The sequence below is a fragment of the Rutidosis leptorrhynchoides genome, chromosome 4 (genome assembly GCF_046630445.1).
Source record: "Rutidosis leptorrhynchoides isolate AG116_Rl617_1_P2 chromosome 4, CSIRO_AGI_Rlap_v1, whole genome shotgun sequence".
NCBI lineage: Eukaryota > Viridiplantae > Streptophyta > Magnoliopsida > Asterales > Asteraceae > Rutidosis > Rutidosis leptorrhynchoides.
The window spans coordinates 418747349-418767398 of record NC_092336.1 but is presented as its reverse complement, the minus strand read 5'-3'; the positions used below and the strand labels follow the sequence as shown (position 1 = coordinate 418767398).

General features: G+C 32.7%; 1 protein-coding gene across 1 annotated transcript; it reads right to left on the bottom strand.

The window, feature by feature from the left end:
- Positions 1-16661: 16661 nt before the first annotated feature.
- LOC139844874 (uncharacterized) lies at positions 16662-19540 on the bottom strand. The gene is made up of 3 exons (XM_071835095.1): positions 19509-19540; positions 16902-17760; positions 16662-16812 (listed from the first exon to the last, which is right to left on the bottom strand). Exons 2-3 carry the CDS (start codon positions 17758-17760, stop codon positions 16796-16798), a joined length of 876 nt encoding a protein of 291 aa, XP_071691196.1. The 5' UTR covers positions 19509-19540; the 3' UTR covers positions 16662-16795.
- Positions 19541-20050: the final 510 nt, after the last annotated feature.

Here is a 20050-nt window from a genome sequence, read left to right as displayed (position 1 = left end):
ATTCATAAAAAGATAACGTTTTCCCAACGACAAATGTCTTACAAAAGTAACGTGCTTCTACGAATAGAAAGCATTAACAATAGTACTTGACACTTAGGTCATTAAAAAACCATGGTCCGAATATAACATAAGTAGTGAATGCAAAATAAAAGTCCATGATTAAGAACATCTCTAACAATGCAGAGTACAGCGGAAGTCTAACACAGCAAGTCTATTATAGCGAAAGCAATTTCGTCTAAGTACCTAAGAAATAACATGCTTTAAAAAGTCAACACGAATGTTGGTGAGCTATAGTTTTTATTGTGCGCATCAAAGTAATGTAGACCACGAGATTTCAGTGTTTCTAATCAGTATTTCAAATCAGAATGATAAAGTATATGCTTATCCGTGGGCACTCGGTAACTAACTTAAAAAAGTAATATAAATATCACCCCCTAAAAGTACACTTGGCGAGTGCGTTAAAATAGATGAAGTATTAAACACCCGTTAAATGCTAGCGCGACTAGCCCGAGTGGGGATGTCAAACCCTATGCATCCATATCTAAGATTCGCGTCTACCGGTTCATAAACCAATAGTTAAACGTTACCGAGCTAAGGGGAAAATTTGTGCCGTTATGTCACCCACACATATGCAAAGTTAAAGTACTCATGTCTAGTATGTAAAACATAAAAAGCGCATGTATTCTCAGTCCCAAAAATAGTTAAAGTAAAAAGGGAGCTATAACTCATAGTGAATGCTCAGTATAGTAAACAGTGCGTAAACGTAAGCAAGTAAGGTGGTCGATCCAACAAGCCCTCGTCAAGTTGCTAAGTCAGTAATCGTGTCTAGATAAGTTTCGTATGAAGTTTAAAGTAAGTCGAGTGGCATCATCATCATCATCATCAATCATCAAAAGAAAAGTCGTTTAACAAGAGTAAAAACTGGTTTAGGGGGCTGACTTAGGACAGCCGTTGTGCCCTCTATGCAAACTCAATTGACGAGTGGCCAGTGGCCAAGGCTCCGTTTGTGAGTCCTTTAACCGCTGCCAAATTTCCAGATCTGAACTCAAAGTTTTCAAGCCGTGGTGACAGTCTGAGGGAGAACAGGTCAGAAATTTCAGCACGTCGTTACAAGGTAGTAGTAAGTTTCTTTTGACCATAGCTCCTAAACCGTATATCGAATTTAGGCAAGTCTTAAACGAAAAGTTATCTACACAAACTAAAATTTTTGAAAATAAATTTTCCAGAAATACCAGGTACTGGTTCAGATCCGAAAAATACAGTAGTTTGTGCTCCGGTGGGTTTCTTAACTCATGGTGCTTATCATGGTTCTCATCCTTGATGCATTTAAGCTTTAAGTGTACAACTCTAGATACTTTTGCATCATTTTGGTCAAGCTTTAACCATCAACACACTTGTTAACATTAAATGAAAAGAAAACTAAATCTTTAAGAGTTTCATGCTACATGATGAACCAAAGTTACATCCTTAGCATTAAGCATTGTTTCTTATCATCTTTATATAAGTTTATGTGCCTTTATCATACGTAGATGATAATGACTTGATTTTTATCACCATAAAAATTATAAAAAGGTTACAAGTAAATGAGATCTACAACAAAACTTAGATCTCAAGTATTATGAAACCCTAAGCTAGAAAGCTTGGATTCTTACAAGATTAATGAGACCATAAGCTAGAAAGCTTAGATCTAACAAGTTATATGAGACCATAAGCTAGAGAGCTTTGATCTAGTAAAAGTAATGAGATCAAAAGCTAAAAAGCTTGGATATAAACAAAATGATGAAACCCTAAGCTAGAAAGCTTGGATCTCTAATGTTCTTGTAGATCCTTAAAGCATAAAGCTAGATCTACAAGTTTTATGAAGATCATAAACACAAGTTTTAATCTTGTAACAAAAGTAAAGTAATTTAAACAAGTAAAGAAAGATTCAAAGCTAGAGAGCTTGAATCCTTCATGTTCTTGCATAATCTTCAAACAAGAGTTTGAAGCAACAAGATGTAAAGAAGATACAAGTTATAAATCTTGATCTTGAAACAATAATGATGATGATGAATTTTGTGAATGATGATGAAGAAAGAAAGAAGAAAAGCTTGCAAAACTAAAGAGAAATTAGAGTGACGAACTAGAGAGAAGAGTGTATGTGCAAAATGAATTAGTGAATGGAGGGGTCTTGTATTTATAGGCAAGTAATCACAAAACAAGACAACAAAATGGTGGTGATGGTGGGGGAACAAAAAGTGACGGTTTTGAAGGGTGGGGAGGTGGTGGTCCATGGTGGTACAAAATTGAGGTGGTGATGTTGGGTGGCATGGTGCATGGTGCCAAAATGTGTTAGGGTGGTACAAGCATGCATGCAAAAACTTTTGTCTTATGTCTTAATGAATTATCTTAAGCTTAATGGGTTCATTAACTTATTAAGATGGGCTTATTAATTAACCCATTAAGTAGAGTAGGGTGGGCCCTGGTAATCCTAGTCCAATTAAGATAAGCCCCATAAATTAACAATTCACTACATGTAAATAAGCAAATAACGAACTAAGTAATTGTCATTAAGAAATAATAATTAGAATTAAGGTGTCATAATATTTCCATTATGGCCAAAGGTTAACGTGTACCAAGTACGTAGCTCGTTCTAAACGACTAGTGACACTAACGGTCGTAAATGCATTCGAGGATCAAGTTAAGTAATTACGCACTTAATAACACGCTGTAAGGTACTAACAAGAGTAATTAGCATGGATAATGACTCCAGAATATTATCTAGCTCAGTACTCACATATACGCAGATTCGTGAAAGTATAAAGTATAAATATAAGTCGAAAAAGTTGGGTCGTTACAATAAGAACATGCCCAATCTTTCTTAATAAATGGTCGCAGGAAGTATCTCTAACTAAGGAAAATTTAACGTGTGTGTCGGTGTGGGTAAAACTCCATAATATTCCCTTAGCGGCTTTCACAAAGGATGGTTTGAGTGCAATTGCAACAAAAATAGGAAAACCAATGATTTTTGATTCTTACACAAGCACTATGTGTAAAGAATCATAGGGACGACCTAGTTATGCTAGGGCCATGGTGGAGGTGTCAGTGGTGCATGATCTTAAAAAAAATCTGAAAGTCGCAACGCCGAGCTTAACATGTAATAATAAGACTATTGATACTGTAAAGGTGGAATATGAGTGGCGAATACTAAGGTGCTCATGTCGTATGATTTCTGGTCATAAGGATAGCCAATGCCTAGAAACATTCTAGTTGCTGAGAAGAAAAAGGGTGTAACAGAAGATGGATTCTAGCATGTTGGGAAATCGAAGTATATAAGCACAAAATAAGGGTTTACAATGGGCAAACATAAGCCAATATTTTTGTATCACCCGGTTGATGGAAAACCATGTGTACTTTTCATTGAGATTAACGGAGATTAACGCAGTGGATAGTTAAAATAAACTTATTTTACATTACAAAACATACACACGATTAACGGTTCCATTAGATCCAATTACACCACTAATAATTACCAAAATATATAAATTCACAAAGTGAGTAAACGATATACCTTTCCTGAAGAAACGGATTGTAGGAGAGAAACTTACGATCAATAGTATGACCGTCTCTTTGGATAGTCCACACTACACTTCAAACAATCGCCAATGGATGCTAGTCCAAACTCAAGTAATAAATTAATCAACCCTTGATTAATTGTGTGAGACAATTAATATAATGATACTCCGTATATATATTAAGACTTCTCAAAATGAATCAAAAGAAACTTGAAGTTTTATTTGTGTTTGTTTACGTTGAACAAAGACAACATAAAATAGATCACCTTATTATTTTCTTTCCTTGACTCTCTCATTTAAAACCAAAGGCCACATATATCTATATATATGTAATAAAGTGGTATACTTTTAGTCAGTTGATAATCAACTGATGGAGCAAAATAACATTATTAATTTCTATATTATGGAGTAAGTAATCAATTTTAAAATTGGTTGAAAAGAAATTGTCACTAACAATTTCATATCTTATCTTTAGCTTTTCCTTTTTGCTTTTCACTTTTGCATTAACTTTTGTTTGCCACCAACGAATTGACATTTATTTTGACAAATAAAATTGCATTTATTTTGTTACTTGATTATATATATACATCATATATATATTTCATTTGACGTCTAGGTGTATATGTGTGTGACTCCGAATGCTCAAATAAATTTAGCCATATAGTTATATGTTGTACCTTGCACATTAATCTTACAGACTCCCACTTGTGCATGGCACAACACCAAGTAACTATACAAACAATGAATACCGTCTAGCAACAGGTCATTGTCCCTAAATTTACGTAAGGGTAGTTTCTCAGAACTGCTTATAGTAAGTGTTAAATATCATTCGTCCTTTTGTTTCAGATACTTTAGTTAAACTTGAGATATGGATCATCGGTCATTCTCATTTGTTTAACAATTTTATTTCTCGATCTTAGAAATAAATTAGATCACCAAATTAATTAAGTATCATCTTAATTACATCTGGGTGCGGCCACACAAATATCTTATTCATTCATCGAGGAGCTCAAAAGTATCTAACTCCAAACATTTTGGAGGAACAAATCTGTGACGACCCGAAAATTTCCGACCAAATTTAAACTTTAATCTTTATATTATTCCGACACGATAAGTAAAGTTTGTTAAGTTAAATCTCAAGAATTTTAAACTGTGTTCATACATTCATTATAACCTCGACCAAATTCCGACGATTCACGAACCGTTATATATAAATAGATATGTATATGTATGTATATATATATATATATATATATATATATATTATAACTTGAGAATATTAATAAAGTATTAAACGTATAATACTTTACACGAACGTATTTGTTTCAATATGATTTTTGACGAAATTAAAAAAATATATATTAAATGATTGAATTATCGGAAACATTGAATTATGATTACAAGTCTCTGTTAAGAGGTCCACTATGATTTGAGAAAATCTATTCCTCTTAACGATATTCAAAATAATTTGTAAAGCTATTTATAAATAAAAACAAAAAGTGTCATTTACGAAAGTTAGACAAAAGTTAGTAGAGAATTGGTTTCCAAAATATTCTATTAATCTATTTTCAAACGTACAAAGACGTTTTCAGTTTAAAAAGAACTTTATTATTAAAATGTATGTAACTTTTATAAATATCCAGAATTACTTTTGACAACTCATTACTTAACGAGTATAATAAATATAACGATATTTATATTTTATTTCATTAAATATATATAATGATTTAAATTAATATTATATATATTTATACGCGTATTATACATACATAGTTTTTATACTTTTACTATACTTTAACTTTACCTTTACTTTACTTTTACTTTACTTTAACTTTAATAATTCACTTTAATAATTCATACTTTAATAATTCACTTTAATAATTCATACTTTAATAATTCACTTTAATAATTCATACTTTAATAATTCACTTTAATAATTCATACTTTAATAATTCACTTTAATAATTCATACTTTAATAATTCACTTTAATAATTCATACTTTAATAATTCTCTTTAATAATTCAAAAATCTATTATAAAAAAAATTCAATAGGTTTCATTATTTCATAGAAACTTGAAAATATATTTCTCTAAACTCTCTCAATCGATTTATATATATATATATATATATATATATATATATATATATATATATATATATATATATATATATATATATATATATATATATATATATATATATATATATATATATATATATATATATTGCTCTGTATTATTTCAAGATATTATTAGTATACATAAAATATTACGACGGAGTACTGTCCGAGTGATTTCAAAATAGTTTTTTTGAATGAGTCGAAACTAAGAAAATTATGGGTTATAGCTATGGAGGTGATGGGTATAGTTCATGAGTATGCTCGTGAGGTCAATCTAGTGTTTATCATCTCCGTTGCGTCTACGTACTTTCCTGCAATATTGAATCTCAATATTGATATGTTCGTGAATCCGAGACCAACCTTGCACTTGTTAAATGACGTTATATGTAGTTTTACTACGAAATACAGTATTGTGAGTTTCATTAATCCCTTTTTATATATATTTTTGGGACTGAGAATACATGCGCTGTTTTTATAAATGTTTTACGAAATAGGCACAAGTACTAAAACTAATTCTACGTGGGTTTAAACCAGAAATATACCCTTAGCTTGGTAACATTAAACTACTTGTCTATGTACGGTATGCGCGAATCCTAAAGATAGATCTATTGGGCCTGACAAACCCCATCCTTACTATGGGATGCTTTAGTACTTCGAGGTTATTTTAAACACACCTGATCTGGTGTACTTCAGAGGGTAAAACATGAACGTTAAGGCTTGTTACCGGGTGCCTACAACTTATAGAATACTTTTATACACTTGCGAGTGTACATATATTTATAAACGGAAATCTTGTGGTCTATTAATATATTGAAATGATTGTTATGATAAACCTATGAACTCACCAACCTTTTGGTTGACACTTTAAAGCATGTTTATTCTCAGGTATTAAAGAAATCTTCCGCTGTGCATTAGCTCATTTTAAGGATATTACTTGGAGTCATTCATGGCATATTTTGAAAGACGTTGCATTCGAGTCATTGAGTTCATCAAGATTATTATTAAGCCAATTATAGTTGAATGTATTATGAAATGGTGTACATGTCGTCAACTTTCGTTGTAAAGAAAGTTTGTCTTTTAAAAACGAATGCAATATTTGTAAAATGTATCATATAGAGGTCAAATACCTCGCGATGTAATCAACTATTGTGAATCGTTTATAATGTATATGAACGGGTCCTTTCAGTTGGTATCAGAGCGGTGGTCTTAGCGAACCAGGTCTGCATTAGTGTGTCTAACTGATAGTCGTTGGGATGCATTAGTGAGTCTGGACTTCGACCGTGTCTGCATGTCAAAAGTTTTGCTTATCATTTTTGTCGGAAATTACCTGCTTATCATTCTTAGTCTAGACACATCTTATTGCATTGATTGCATGAATAGTGTATAGACAAAATTCATATCTTAGCGTATCTGTTACTGTAAACTTTGCCTGACATATTCCGTAAATTCCTCCATAATCTACGAAACCTTTTGCTCTATATAATTAGAATACCACCCGATAGCCGGAAAATCATTTCATATCGAAAAATTCTTTATTCAATCATACAAAATGGAATTCGTCATTAGTTCAAATCCCTCGGATTCCGAAATGGAATCCCACTCAAGTTCCGAAAGCAGTGTGACCGGAATGGATCAACCAATTAGTCATCATCTATTCTGGATGAATTGGGGGTGGGTTCGTAGCCTCCTTAATCATTGGAGACAAGAAGAAGGTGATCCCTTCCATCCACCACATTGCCCTCTTGGCGAAGAACCTGAAGCACTTACCAGCGAACCTATCCGAAACACCATTTTCTCTCTTATTTCTAGAGTATCTCGTCACGATTACATACTACACCAAATTCTAGATTTTATTTATCCGCTCATCCGAACCGACAATCACCCCGATGTAATAGAAGAAGTCAACGAGCTTCACGCTCGGGTTGTGGCTTTGGAGAATATGGTGCAAAGGTTACAAACACCAGCAGCAGCAACAGTAGTATAAACAGTACCACCATCAGTAACACCAACAGTACCATCACCACCACCAACAACAACATCCACATCCCACACCGCAACATCACAATCTGTATCTCAAACATCAACGTCATACACCCTGTAAATATCCAGGAATATCAACAACAACAACAAACGATGAAGTATTAATTCATAAACTTCATTGAAGAGATATCTCTGCGGCAGTTATGTAATCTCCAAAATCTTAGAGATTATTTAATTCTGACCGTAAATCAGATGAGTGAACGGAGATGGTAGAGTAGAAACTTTGATCGAAAATGGTGTACGATTTACAAGCTAGAATTGTTTTACCAACAACATCAACAGGACCGTAGCACCATCAACACAGTCAGTGCCGTCAGTATCGTCAGAATCAACAGCACCTGTAACATCACAAACTCTGTCAGTTCAAGAATCATTGTGGACATCATTACGAATCAACAACAAATATATTGTATCAACGAGTTATGAAGTATTAACTCATTTCCAATCGAAAGATTTATATGTATATTTTATATGTATAAATTTTTAAACCATAATAAATCTTCCCGTACTAAGCTATTATGTGTGAATCTTAACTACTCAGTTAATTCATATTACAAATATGCAATGATATACGTCCTTCGTCCGCAACTTAACCATCGTTAATTACAATCTCTGTCTCAATTCAATAAAAATCCAATTCATAATAAATCAAGTGTATTATTCCAATATATGTTTGATTTTACACTTTCATCATCGATGTACTTGAAACTTTTCAAATAACATCATTCGTACCTTGCGAAGTTCACAAGAATTTCACGAAAACCAACAAATAACAAAGTAATGATTCATAATTTTAATATTATTGAAGAAATACTTATGCAATTTATAAAGTTTTAGGGATTACTCAATTCTAGTTCCAACCATTAAACAAATGAGTTTAATTTAATATTAACTCATTAAATCTATATTACATCTAAAGAAAATATACACATATATTTTCATAAAGACTGTAATAAACTTCTTTTGTACAAAATATTAATTGTGAAAAAATTTTTAACGGGTAGGTAATACCCGAGAGATATATAAATTCACAATTAATATATTACATTTTTCGAAACTGATTCAGCAATCATCAACTATACTCCATACTTTCACAACAATATCCATTCTTTCATATAAATCAAAACAATCATACTCATTCAAATTCAATTACATATTCTGATTTTGAAATCGCATAATTCAATTCAAAATATAACCAGTATCATCACTCTTAGATTCCTATATCTTTCAAAGCTATACTTTGACTTCAAAACTGTGTTAGAACATCATATGTATTAACGATTACAATATGTGCTCAAACCTTTCGAAATTCCTGAAGACACTTCAACTAAGGAACAATCGAGATGATGATCCAACCACATGTTACCCACAGTTATACACCTGAAAAACTCTCAAAACCCAAGTCATAGTTCGACACGTATCCGTGTTAGACCCTTTGGCATTTACTAGCTAAAATAACTTTTCAATTCCGTTTCAAAATAGACAGTTTTGTCACAGCTCCAGCAAGTCAACTTTGACTTCTCAATCAAAACAGTCTTATTATAACCTCGATAGATACGTTGCCCTTTCGCCAACGTTACCGGGGAATCGTTTATATTCACCACATTAGCAATAAACTTACCAACAACTTCACTGATCTTTGACTTTCCAAAAAAAAAATCATTATAATTATCGAAACCCTATCATATACTCATTCGTACCTTATAACAAGAATTGCCATACCAATTATTGAGAATCATCAATCAGTATTTTGAAACCTCGCAGCATGTCTACATCAACAATTACATATACGCACAATGTCTACCTCCAAGACTTACATTCTTTGAATGAGAAATATCTGAAAACACCCTAAACTGCGAACCAGTTCTCGAAATTTTAAAAAATGCTGATGAAGCAGCAAAAACTGTAAACGACCTTAACAGTAAAAAGTTGGATGATTAAGGATAGTATATTGGCAAAGCTCGGAAAAAGAGAAGCTTTGGAACTGGAAAACGGATTGAGCAAAGTATGAAGGAGGCTGTGGACAAATCACAAAGGCTGAACCTGCCTTTAAAGAATCCAAATGATTCAGTACTTGCTGAAGTCATTAACGAATACTTGCTCCTGACTCTAAACCCCTGCGGACAATATTCTTCATCATCCTCTGATATTAGACATTCTAAGATATCATCGTATCTTTCATTATAAATATCATCCATACTTCTGAAGATATTTTTATAATTATTCTTATCTGAAATCATTTACCTCTTCGCGCTATCTGTATTATATTATAAAAGAAACTATTTTAGTTTCTAAATTTTGAAACATTCGAGTTTAAAATAATAATATTCTTGAAGAAGTGTTGGGAGCTGAAGCATGAGTTAGTATAATATAATGACACTTGATCAACGTGATTATATTACAGTAATTCATGCTGAGTTTCTAAATGGAACATGATGATTCACAGATCATAACGTCATCATGTGCTATGTTATATGACTCTTGTATTCTCTTTGATCTCTAAATATCAAGAAAATATTTCTTGATGATTCGGCCTTTTCCGAGGTATTCTGGTAATTTGACAAGTCAAGATCGTGCCATTACAATTTCCTTCCTAGAATATTAACAATGTTCATTCCGAAATTTATATCTGCGAATTCTGGACCATTACAAGCGGTACTTAATCGCAAGAAGAAGAAACGAAAGGAAATAGCTCCGAACTAGAAATGGGAGTATAAATCATAGCAAATAGAAGAGGGCATTAACTGTGGATGACAATGATTATAGAAGAAGCAAGGACTTTGAAATATAAGGGAATATATAAAACCCAACAACAACCCAGAAATCACAAACCGTATATATCAATGCATATAGCAATATAAAGACACGGGAGAACTAAAAACACTATAAAACTAAGAGTATAGTAGAAGTAAATAGATTCTTCCGGAGGCAGATGAAAAAGAAGATCGACAGATATGAAAGTGAGGAGTATATCAAGAATCAGCACTGGATGAAGCATATTGACAAATACTTTAAAATATGAGTTGAGAAGGTGTGAGTTGTAAGAAAACAAATGAGGTTGATTTATAGTGAAATATCCGACAGAGAAATCAAAATGGATTATTGCAATAATTCGAAGAGGATCATAATTTCTTTAATCGCCGAATAATCAAATCCAATATAGATTACAAAGATTTTCTTTTCAGAGAACAATCGTGATGATGTCAAAAGATACGATGAATCAATATTATCTTATTTCATTCATTTACGATAATTTCACTCACACGCTTCGAGTAATCGAATTATTTTATCCATTCTTCTTGAACATGATAAAACTCTATAATCGTTATAATAACATTCTCATTGTTAGTCATGACAACCTCTATCAAATTTCGGGGACGAAATTTCTTTAACGGGTAGGTACTGTGACGACCCGAAAATTTCCGACCAAATTTAAACTTTAATCTTTATATTATTCCGACACGATAAGTAAAGTTTGTTAAGTTAAATCTCAAGAATTTTAAACTATGTTCATACATTCATTATAACCTCGACCAAATTCCGACGATTCACGAACCGTTATATATAAATAGATATGTATATGTATATATATATATATATATATATATATATATATTATAACTTGAGAATATTAATAAAGTATTAAACGTATAATACTTTACACGAACGTATTTGTTTCAATATGATTTTTGACGAAATTAAAAAAATATATATTAAATGATTGAATTATCGGAAACATTGAATTATGATTACAAGTCTCTGTTAAGAGGTCCACTATGATTTGAGAAAATCTATTCCTCTTAACGATATTCAGAATAATTTGTAAAGCTATTTATAAATAAAAACAAAAAGTGTCATTTACGAAAGTTAGACAAAAGTTAGTAGAGAATTGGTTTCCAAAATATTCTATTAATCTATTTTCAAACGTACAAAGACGTTTTCAGTTTAAAAAGAACTTTATTATTAAAACGTATATAACTTTTATAAATATCTAGAATTACTTTTGACAACTCATTACTTAACCAGTATAATAAATATAACGATATTTATATTTTATTTCATTAAATATATATAATGATTTAAATTAATATTATATATATTTATACGCGTATTATACATACATAGTTTTTATACTTTTACTATACTTTAACTTTACCTTTACTTTACTTTTACTTTACTTTAACTTTAATAATTCACTTTAATAATTCATACTTTAATAATTTACTTTAATAATTCATACTTTAATAATTCACTTTAATAATTCATACTTTAATAATTCACTTTAATAATTCATACTTTAATAATTCACTTTAATAATTTATACTTTAATAATTCGCTTTAATAATTCAAAAATCTATTATAAATAAAATTCAATAGGTTTCATTATTTCATAGAAACTTAAAAATATATTTCTCTAAACTCTCTCAATCGATTTATATATATATATATATATATATATATATATATATATATATATATATATTTGCTCTGTATTATTTCAAGATATTATTAGTATACATAAAATATTACGACGGAGTACTGTCCGAGTGATTTCAAAATAGTTTTTTTGAATGAGTCGAAACTAAGAAAATTATGGGTTATAGCTATGGAGGTGATGGGTATAGTTCATGAGTATGATCGTGAGGTCAATCTAGTGTTTATCATCTCCGTTGCGTCTACGTACTTTCCTGCAATATTGAATCTCAATATTGATATGTTCGTGAATCCGAGGCCAACCTTGCACTTGTTAAATGACGTTATATGTAGTTTTACTACGAAATACAGTATTGTGAGTTTCATTAATCCCTTTTTATATATATTTTTGGGACTGAGAATACATGCGCTGTTTTTATAAATGTTTTACGAAATAGGCACAAGTACTAAAACTAATTCTACGTGGGTTTAAACCAAAAATATACCCTTAGCTTGGTAGCATTAAACTACTTGTCTATGTACGGTAGGCGCAAATCCTAAAGATAGATCTATTGGGCCTGACAAACCCCATTCTCACTATGGGATGCTTTAGTACTTCGAGGTTATTTTAAACACACCTGATCTGGTGTACTTCAGAGGGTAAAACATGAACGTTAAGGCTTGTTACCGGGTGCCTACAACTTATAGAATACTTTTATACACTTGCGAGTGTACATATATTTATAAACGGAAATCGTGTGGTCTATTAATATATTGAAATGATTGTTATGATAAACCTATGAACTCACCAACCTTTTGGTTGACACTTTAAAGCATGTTTATTCTCAGGTATTAAAGAAATCTTCCGCTGTGCATTAGCTCATTTTAAGGATATTACTTGGAGTCATTCATGGCATATTTTGAAAGACGTTGCATTCGAGTCATTGAGTTCATCAAGATTATTATTAAGCCAATTATAGTTGAATGTATTATGAAATGGTGTACATGTCGTCAACTTTCGTTGTAAAGAAAGTTTGTCTTTTAAAAACGAATGCAATGTTTGTAAAATGTATCATATAGAGGTCAAATACCTCGCGATGTAATCAACTATTGTGAATCGTTTATAATGTATATGAACGGGTCCTTTCAAAATCCTATATTGCATACACGTGTCTCTCACGAGCTTTACATTATACCCAATAATGGCCTTTATTACAGCCTTATTCAGGACAGCATTTAACCATATCAAAGTACAATATTTCACACATCAAAACCGGCGTGCATCTCAAGTCTAAGGACATAAAAACATAATCACTAAAAGATTCACTACTGACAACCATCCATGTAGTGATATCTAGGTTGGGTCATTCCAATATTCATCATCAATGAATACATATTAATTTTGGTCTCTACAAGTTAACTATTTATCATCAATAAATATAAACCAAAACTTCATATTAATCTTAATTCATGTTATTCCCATAACATGATCGATTATGGAGATTTTGAATAATCAACAATTACTCATGGATTAAACATGCTAATATAGAACATAGTGATATAAATGAAAATGATCATACCATCAATATATCAATTCATTATGATAAAACTGTTTAATGTTCCAAAAATATCCAAATACTAAATTACAAATTAAAAAGATCAGCAGCATAACGAAGTCCAATACTACTAGCATGATCATCATGCTTGTTGTGTGTCATAGGCTTCGTGAATAGGTCAGCCACATTATCATCTGTATGAACCTTAAGAATACTAATATCATTCCTCTCAACGACTTCTTGAATGTAGTCAAACTTTCGAAGAATGTGTCTGCTACCTTTACGTACACGTGATTCTTTCGCAAGTATAATAGCACTTGATTTATCACAGTACATTTCCATAGGGGATTCAATGCTGGGAACTACTCCGAGTTCAGCAATAAACTTCCTAATCCAGACAGCTTCTTGAGCAGCTTCTGAGGCAGCAATGTATTCTGCTTCCATTGTAGACTGTGCAACTGTGGTCTGCTTTGAGCTTCTCCAATCAACTGCCCCGCCATTCATGACAAAGACATACCCTGACTGGGATCGGGAATCATCTCGATCAGTTTGGAAGCTAGCATCTGTATAACATCTAATACTCAACTCTTCTTCCAAACCACCGTAAACCAAGAACATATCTTTAGTTCTCCGCAAATACTTAAGAATGCTCTTAATAGCAATCCAATGTTCTTCACCTGGATTCTGTTGATAACGACTCGTCAAACTCAAAGCTAACGAGACATCAGGTCTAGTACATATCATAGCATACATAATGGATCCTATAGCCGAAGCATAAGGAACACATTTCATTCGTATTATCTCATCAGGTGTGATAGGACTTTGAGACTTGCTCAAGGTTATGCCCTTTTGCATGGGCAATGCTCCGCGCTTAGAGTTTTGCATGTTAAATCTTCGTAAGATTTTGTCAATGTATGTACTTTGACTCAAACCAATAAGCCTTTTGGATCTATTTCTATAGATCCTGATTCCTAAAATATACTTAGCTTCTCCAAGATCTTTCATGGCAAAACATTTTCCAAGCCAAGATTTGACATCTTGCAAAGTTGGAATGTCATTTCCAATAAGTAGTATGTCATCAACATACAAGATCAAGAAGACAACTTTGCTCCCACTAGCTCTAATGTAAACACAGGGCTCATCTTGGTTTTGAGAAAAACCAAACTCTTTGATTTTCTGATCAAACTTAAGATTCCAGCTCCTGGATGCTTGCTTTAATCCATAAATGGATTTTAGAAGCTTGCATACTTTATTAGGATGCTTTGGATTTACAAACCCTTCCGGCTGAACCATATATACGTCCTCACTTAGGTCGCCATTTAGGAAAGCAGTTTTCACATCCATTTGCCATATTTCATAATTATGAAAAGCTGCTATGGCAATAAGTATCCTAATTGACTTAATGCTCGCGACTGGTGAATAAGTTTCCTCATAATCAATTCCTTGAGTTTGAGTATAACCTTTTGCCACCAATCGAGCCTTAAAAGTGTTTACATTACCGTCCATGTCAGCCTTCTTCTTGTAGACCCATTTACACCCAACTGGTTTACAATTGGGTGGAAGATCAATCAAGTCCCATACTTGATTTTCTTTCATGGACTGCATCTCTGTATTCATAGCATCTCCCCATTTTTCAGATTCTAAACCTGATATGGCCTCACGGTAGCTAGAGGGTTCATCATAATCTCCTAGATGAGATTCATCTGAATTAATCAGAAGATTTAACTTCTCAGGTCGATGAGGAGTTCTACTAGATCTACGAATTATAGGTGCAACACGTTCTGGCTCATCAACAATGTGCTCAGCTTCAACGTGTGGATAACTAGTGCCTTCAAAAGGTATGTTACCTTGTGATTCTTGAATTTCTTCAAGATCTACTTTACTCCCACTGACTTCTTGTAAGAGAAGATCTCTTTCAAAGAATTCAGCAAACCGAGCAGTAAACACTTTGTTTTCAGCTTGGTAGTAAAAGTAGTAACCCATTGTTTCCTTTGGGTATCCCACAAAGTGACATTTGATACCTCTGGGTTCTAACTTGTTTGAAGTGTCACGTTTCACATACGCTTCACAACCCCAGACTTTCAAATAAGACAACTTAGGACTCTTTCCATGCCATAACTCATATGGTGTCTTATCTACCTTCTTGGTTGGAACCATATTGAGTATGCGTGCAGCAGACTCTAATGCATAACCCCAAAAAGACATCGGTAGAGTAGTAAGACTCATCATAGATTGAACCATATCAAGTAAAGTTCGATTCCTCCGCTCCGACACACCATTGTGCTGTGGTGTATAAGGTGGAGTGAATTGTGAGACAATCCCACAATTCTTCAGGTGGTCCAAAAACTCTTGACTCATATATTCCCCTCCCCGATCAGAACGAAGGGCTTTAATGGTCTTTCCAAGTTGATTCTCTACTTCATTTTGGAAGATTTTGAACGTTTCAAAAACTTCATGTTTATGTTTCAGCAAGTAAACATAACCATATCTACTATAATCATCAGTAAATGTAACGAAGTATGTTTCACCATTTCTAGACATAGTTCTAAAAGGGCCACATACATCAGTATGTATTAGTCCTAAAAGATCTTTAGCTCTTTCACCTAAACCGGAGAAAGGAGCCTTTGTCATCTTTCCACATAAACATGACTCGCATACATCAAATGACTCAGAGCCAGTTGATTCCAAAATCCCATCAGATTAGAGTTTTGAAATGCGTTGTTTGTTTATATGACCAAGACGACAATGCCATAGATAGGTATTATTCAAGTCTTTCTTGACTCGTTTGGCAGTACATGTATATACAGAATTATTATTTGAAATTACACCATGCATATCAATTTCAAAAATACCATCACGTGGAATAGCATTAAAATAAAATACATTATTCTTAGAAACTGAAATACCAAAGTGCGTAAATGTAAGTTCAAAACCAGCATTTTTCAAAAGAGAAACTGAAATTACATTGCTCGTAATACTAGGAGCATAATGACATTGTTCCAACAAAACAATAAGACCACTAGGTAGAGTAAGCTCATAGGTGCCAATAGCTTCGACTGCAGCTCGAGCCCCATTGCCCACTCTTAAGTCTAGTGTGTTGTTCTTCAGTCTCTTACTTCTTCTCATTCCCTGCATATTGTTACAGATGTGAGTACCACAACCAGTATCAAAAATCCAGGAATCACTAGAAAAAGTATATAACTGTATATGAAATATACCTGATTTGCTAGTCTGGCCAGCTTTGCCTTTTCTCAACTCAGATAGGTAGGAAGGACAGTTCCTCCTCCAGTGGCCAACTTTTCCACAGTGGAAACATTCGGCGTCTTTCGCTGGGTTTTCTTTCTTGGGAGGTGGTGGAATCTTTTTCTTAGCAATTGACTTGCCTTTTCCTTTTCCCCAAGTTTTTGGCTTATTCTTTCTCACTCTACCTTCCCTAATCATAAGGACACCTGGATTGGAAACCTTATATGGAATATCCTGTTCAGCAGTTTTGAGCATCGAGTGCACCTCTGCCAGAGATTTCTCCCAACCTTGCATATTGTAATTCATCACAAATTGGTGATACGATTTTGGTAGTGAAACCAAAACCGTGTTCACGGCCAAGTTAGGCGGCAAGGTAGTTCCAAGTTTTTCCAATCGGTCAATGTAGCTTTTCATTTTTAAGACATGAGAACTCACTGATTGACCCTCCTCCATTTTGCATGTTTGAAGAAGCTTATAAGTTTCATATAACTCTTGACTAGCCTGTTTCTGAAACATATTTTTCAGCTCAGTCATCATATCATATGCTGTACGATCTTCCATTTCCTTTTGGAGGTCAGAAGTCATACTAGCAAGCATGATTAAAGCTATCTTCTCTTGCTCATCAAACAACTTCTGATAAGCATTCTTTTGAGCAGCAGTAGCTGTCTCAGGAGGAGCTTCGGGTAAGGGTTCTTCAATTTTGTTCAACTTCCCTTCAAATTTGAGAACAATTCTCAGGTTGCGGTGCCAATCGAGAAAGTTTGAACCATTAAGTTTCTCCTTCTCCAACAAAGAACGGAGGTTGATTTGGTTTACGTTTTGATTGTTTGACATCTACAAGAGAACAAGATTCAATTTTAGTATTTTCGATATTGTACTTTAATAAATTAATTACCCAAGTTTTAATATATTTAAAAACAATTAATTTACGAAAGCCTAAGATCCACATAGAGGTTCCATAACTACATCTGTTGATCAGCTAGCAGTTATAGAGTCTACTGGTAGGTAGCGAGTACCAATTGCATCACAGATGCAACTCTTAGATCTTTATGGGACCCTGAGATATGTGTAGTCTAACAAACCACTATTATCTATTGGCATGTTTGTCCCATCCTTGCCTCGATCTCAAGTCTCACCGTGAATACGATTAAGTCGTCCAATTTGGAAACAGTGAAAATTCAGCCTAGTCTCACTCGTAACTGAAAATTCACCTCGTGGCTATAATTCGATTAGGTCTCACCGTAATCAAAAAATAACGAGGAGTGTTTGCAAGCTCATTGGATGGCATGACTTAAATTTGAAGGGTATTTTAAAAATGTTTGTGTTAATGAATAATGCATGCACACAAGATTCGCTACAATTTGTTAAAAAACATTTTAACCAATTTTATATATGTCGATCGTGTTTATGCGTCAAGTTTGTTATTTTATTTTATATAAAAAAAATAACAAATACACACTGTGTATCATTTTAAAACATTTTTAAAAGATGTTGCTCATATATATTATTTGAGTTTCAAAAAATATTTAACTTTAAACTCGTTAGAGTTTAACTTTTTAAAATCATCAATTTTAACCTTTGAAACTCGTTACTAGTTTTATTTGATGTTTTCATCAAAAAACATTTAGCATATATTATAATCAACAATTAAATATAAATGCGTAAAAATAAAACACAACCATACCATGCATCACACACACATAGCCTAGCCCAAAAATCCTATGCTTGATCCCATGAGCCGACATGGGATCAAGAGGTCAAACTAAGGGTAATATCGTAGCTCCCACTTGATTCAAGAATCAAGTGAAAACTTGACAAACGCCATTGTTGTCAACTTGACCTGTTCGCCATCTTCTAAGCCAAAAGCATGTTGTATTTTATCTTCAATCTTCATCTAGTTACATTTATTTAAATTTGAAAATACAACTAAACTAGTACTTTTACAAATTGAAATAAACTTAAATACAATACTATGAAAATGGAAAATAAATATAATACAATTTTGGCTTCAAAATGGCCTTATAATACAAATAATCAACATGAAACAATATTGCTGTAATCAACAATCACAACAATCATACATAGGCCGGGGCATTATGGGCTATGTGTGCAATCACAATTCTAATAACTACATTATTAAAAACTACATATGGCTTGTCCATGGTTACAATGCATGTGTACAACCATGGAATGAAATAAACAACAATTATTCAAGCCATAATGAATAAATTCAAAATTTATAACAGTGATATTTTTCAGATCTTATTTGTGCGTCATGAGATTTAATTTAAAACAAACATGTTGAAATTATAAAAAAAAAGTTTTTACTTTTTACCATCTCATAAAACTAGATCTGAGAAAATCACGTGACAATTAAAATGGTGTAAAAGCGGCTCTGATACCACTGATGGAAAACCGTGTGTACTTTTCATTGAGATTAACGGAGATTAACGCAGCAGATAGTTAAAATAAACTTATTTTACATTACAAAACATACACACGATTAACGGTTCCATTAGATCCAATTACACCACTAATAATTACCAAAATATATAAATTCACAAAGTGAGTAAACGATATACCTTTCCTGAAGAAACGGATTGTAGGAGAGAAACTTACGATCAATAGTATGACCGTCTCTTTGGATAGTCCACACTACACTTCAAACAATCGCCAATGGATGCTAGTCCAAACTCAAGTAATAAATTAATCAACCCTTGATTAATTGTGTGAGACAATTAATATAATGATACTCCGTATATATATTAAGACTTCTCAAAATGAATCAAAAGAAACTTGAAGTTTTATTTGTGTTTGTTTACGTTGAACAAAGACAACATAAAATAGATCACCTTATTATTTTCTTTCCTTGACTCTCTCATTTAAAACCAAAGGCCACATATATCTATATATATGTAATAAAGTGGTATACTTTTAGTCAGTTGATAATCAACTGATGGAGCAAAATAACATTATTAATTTCTATATTATGGAGTAAGTAATCAACTTTAAAATTGGTTGAAAAGAAATTGTCACTAACAATTGCATATCTTATCTTTAGCTTTTCCTTTTTGCTTTTCACTTTTGCATTAACTTTTGTTTGCCACCAACGAATTGACATTTA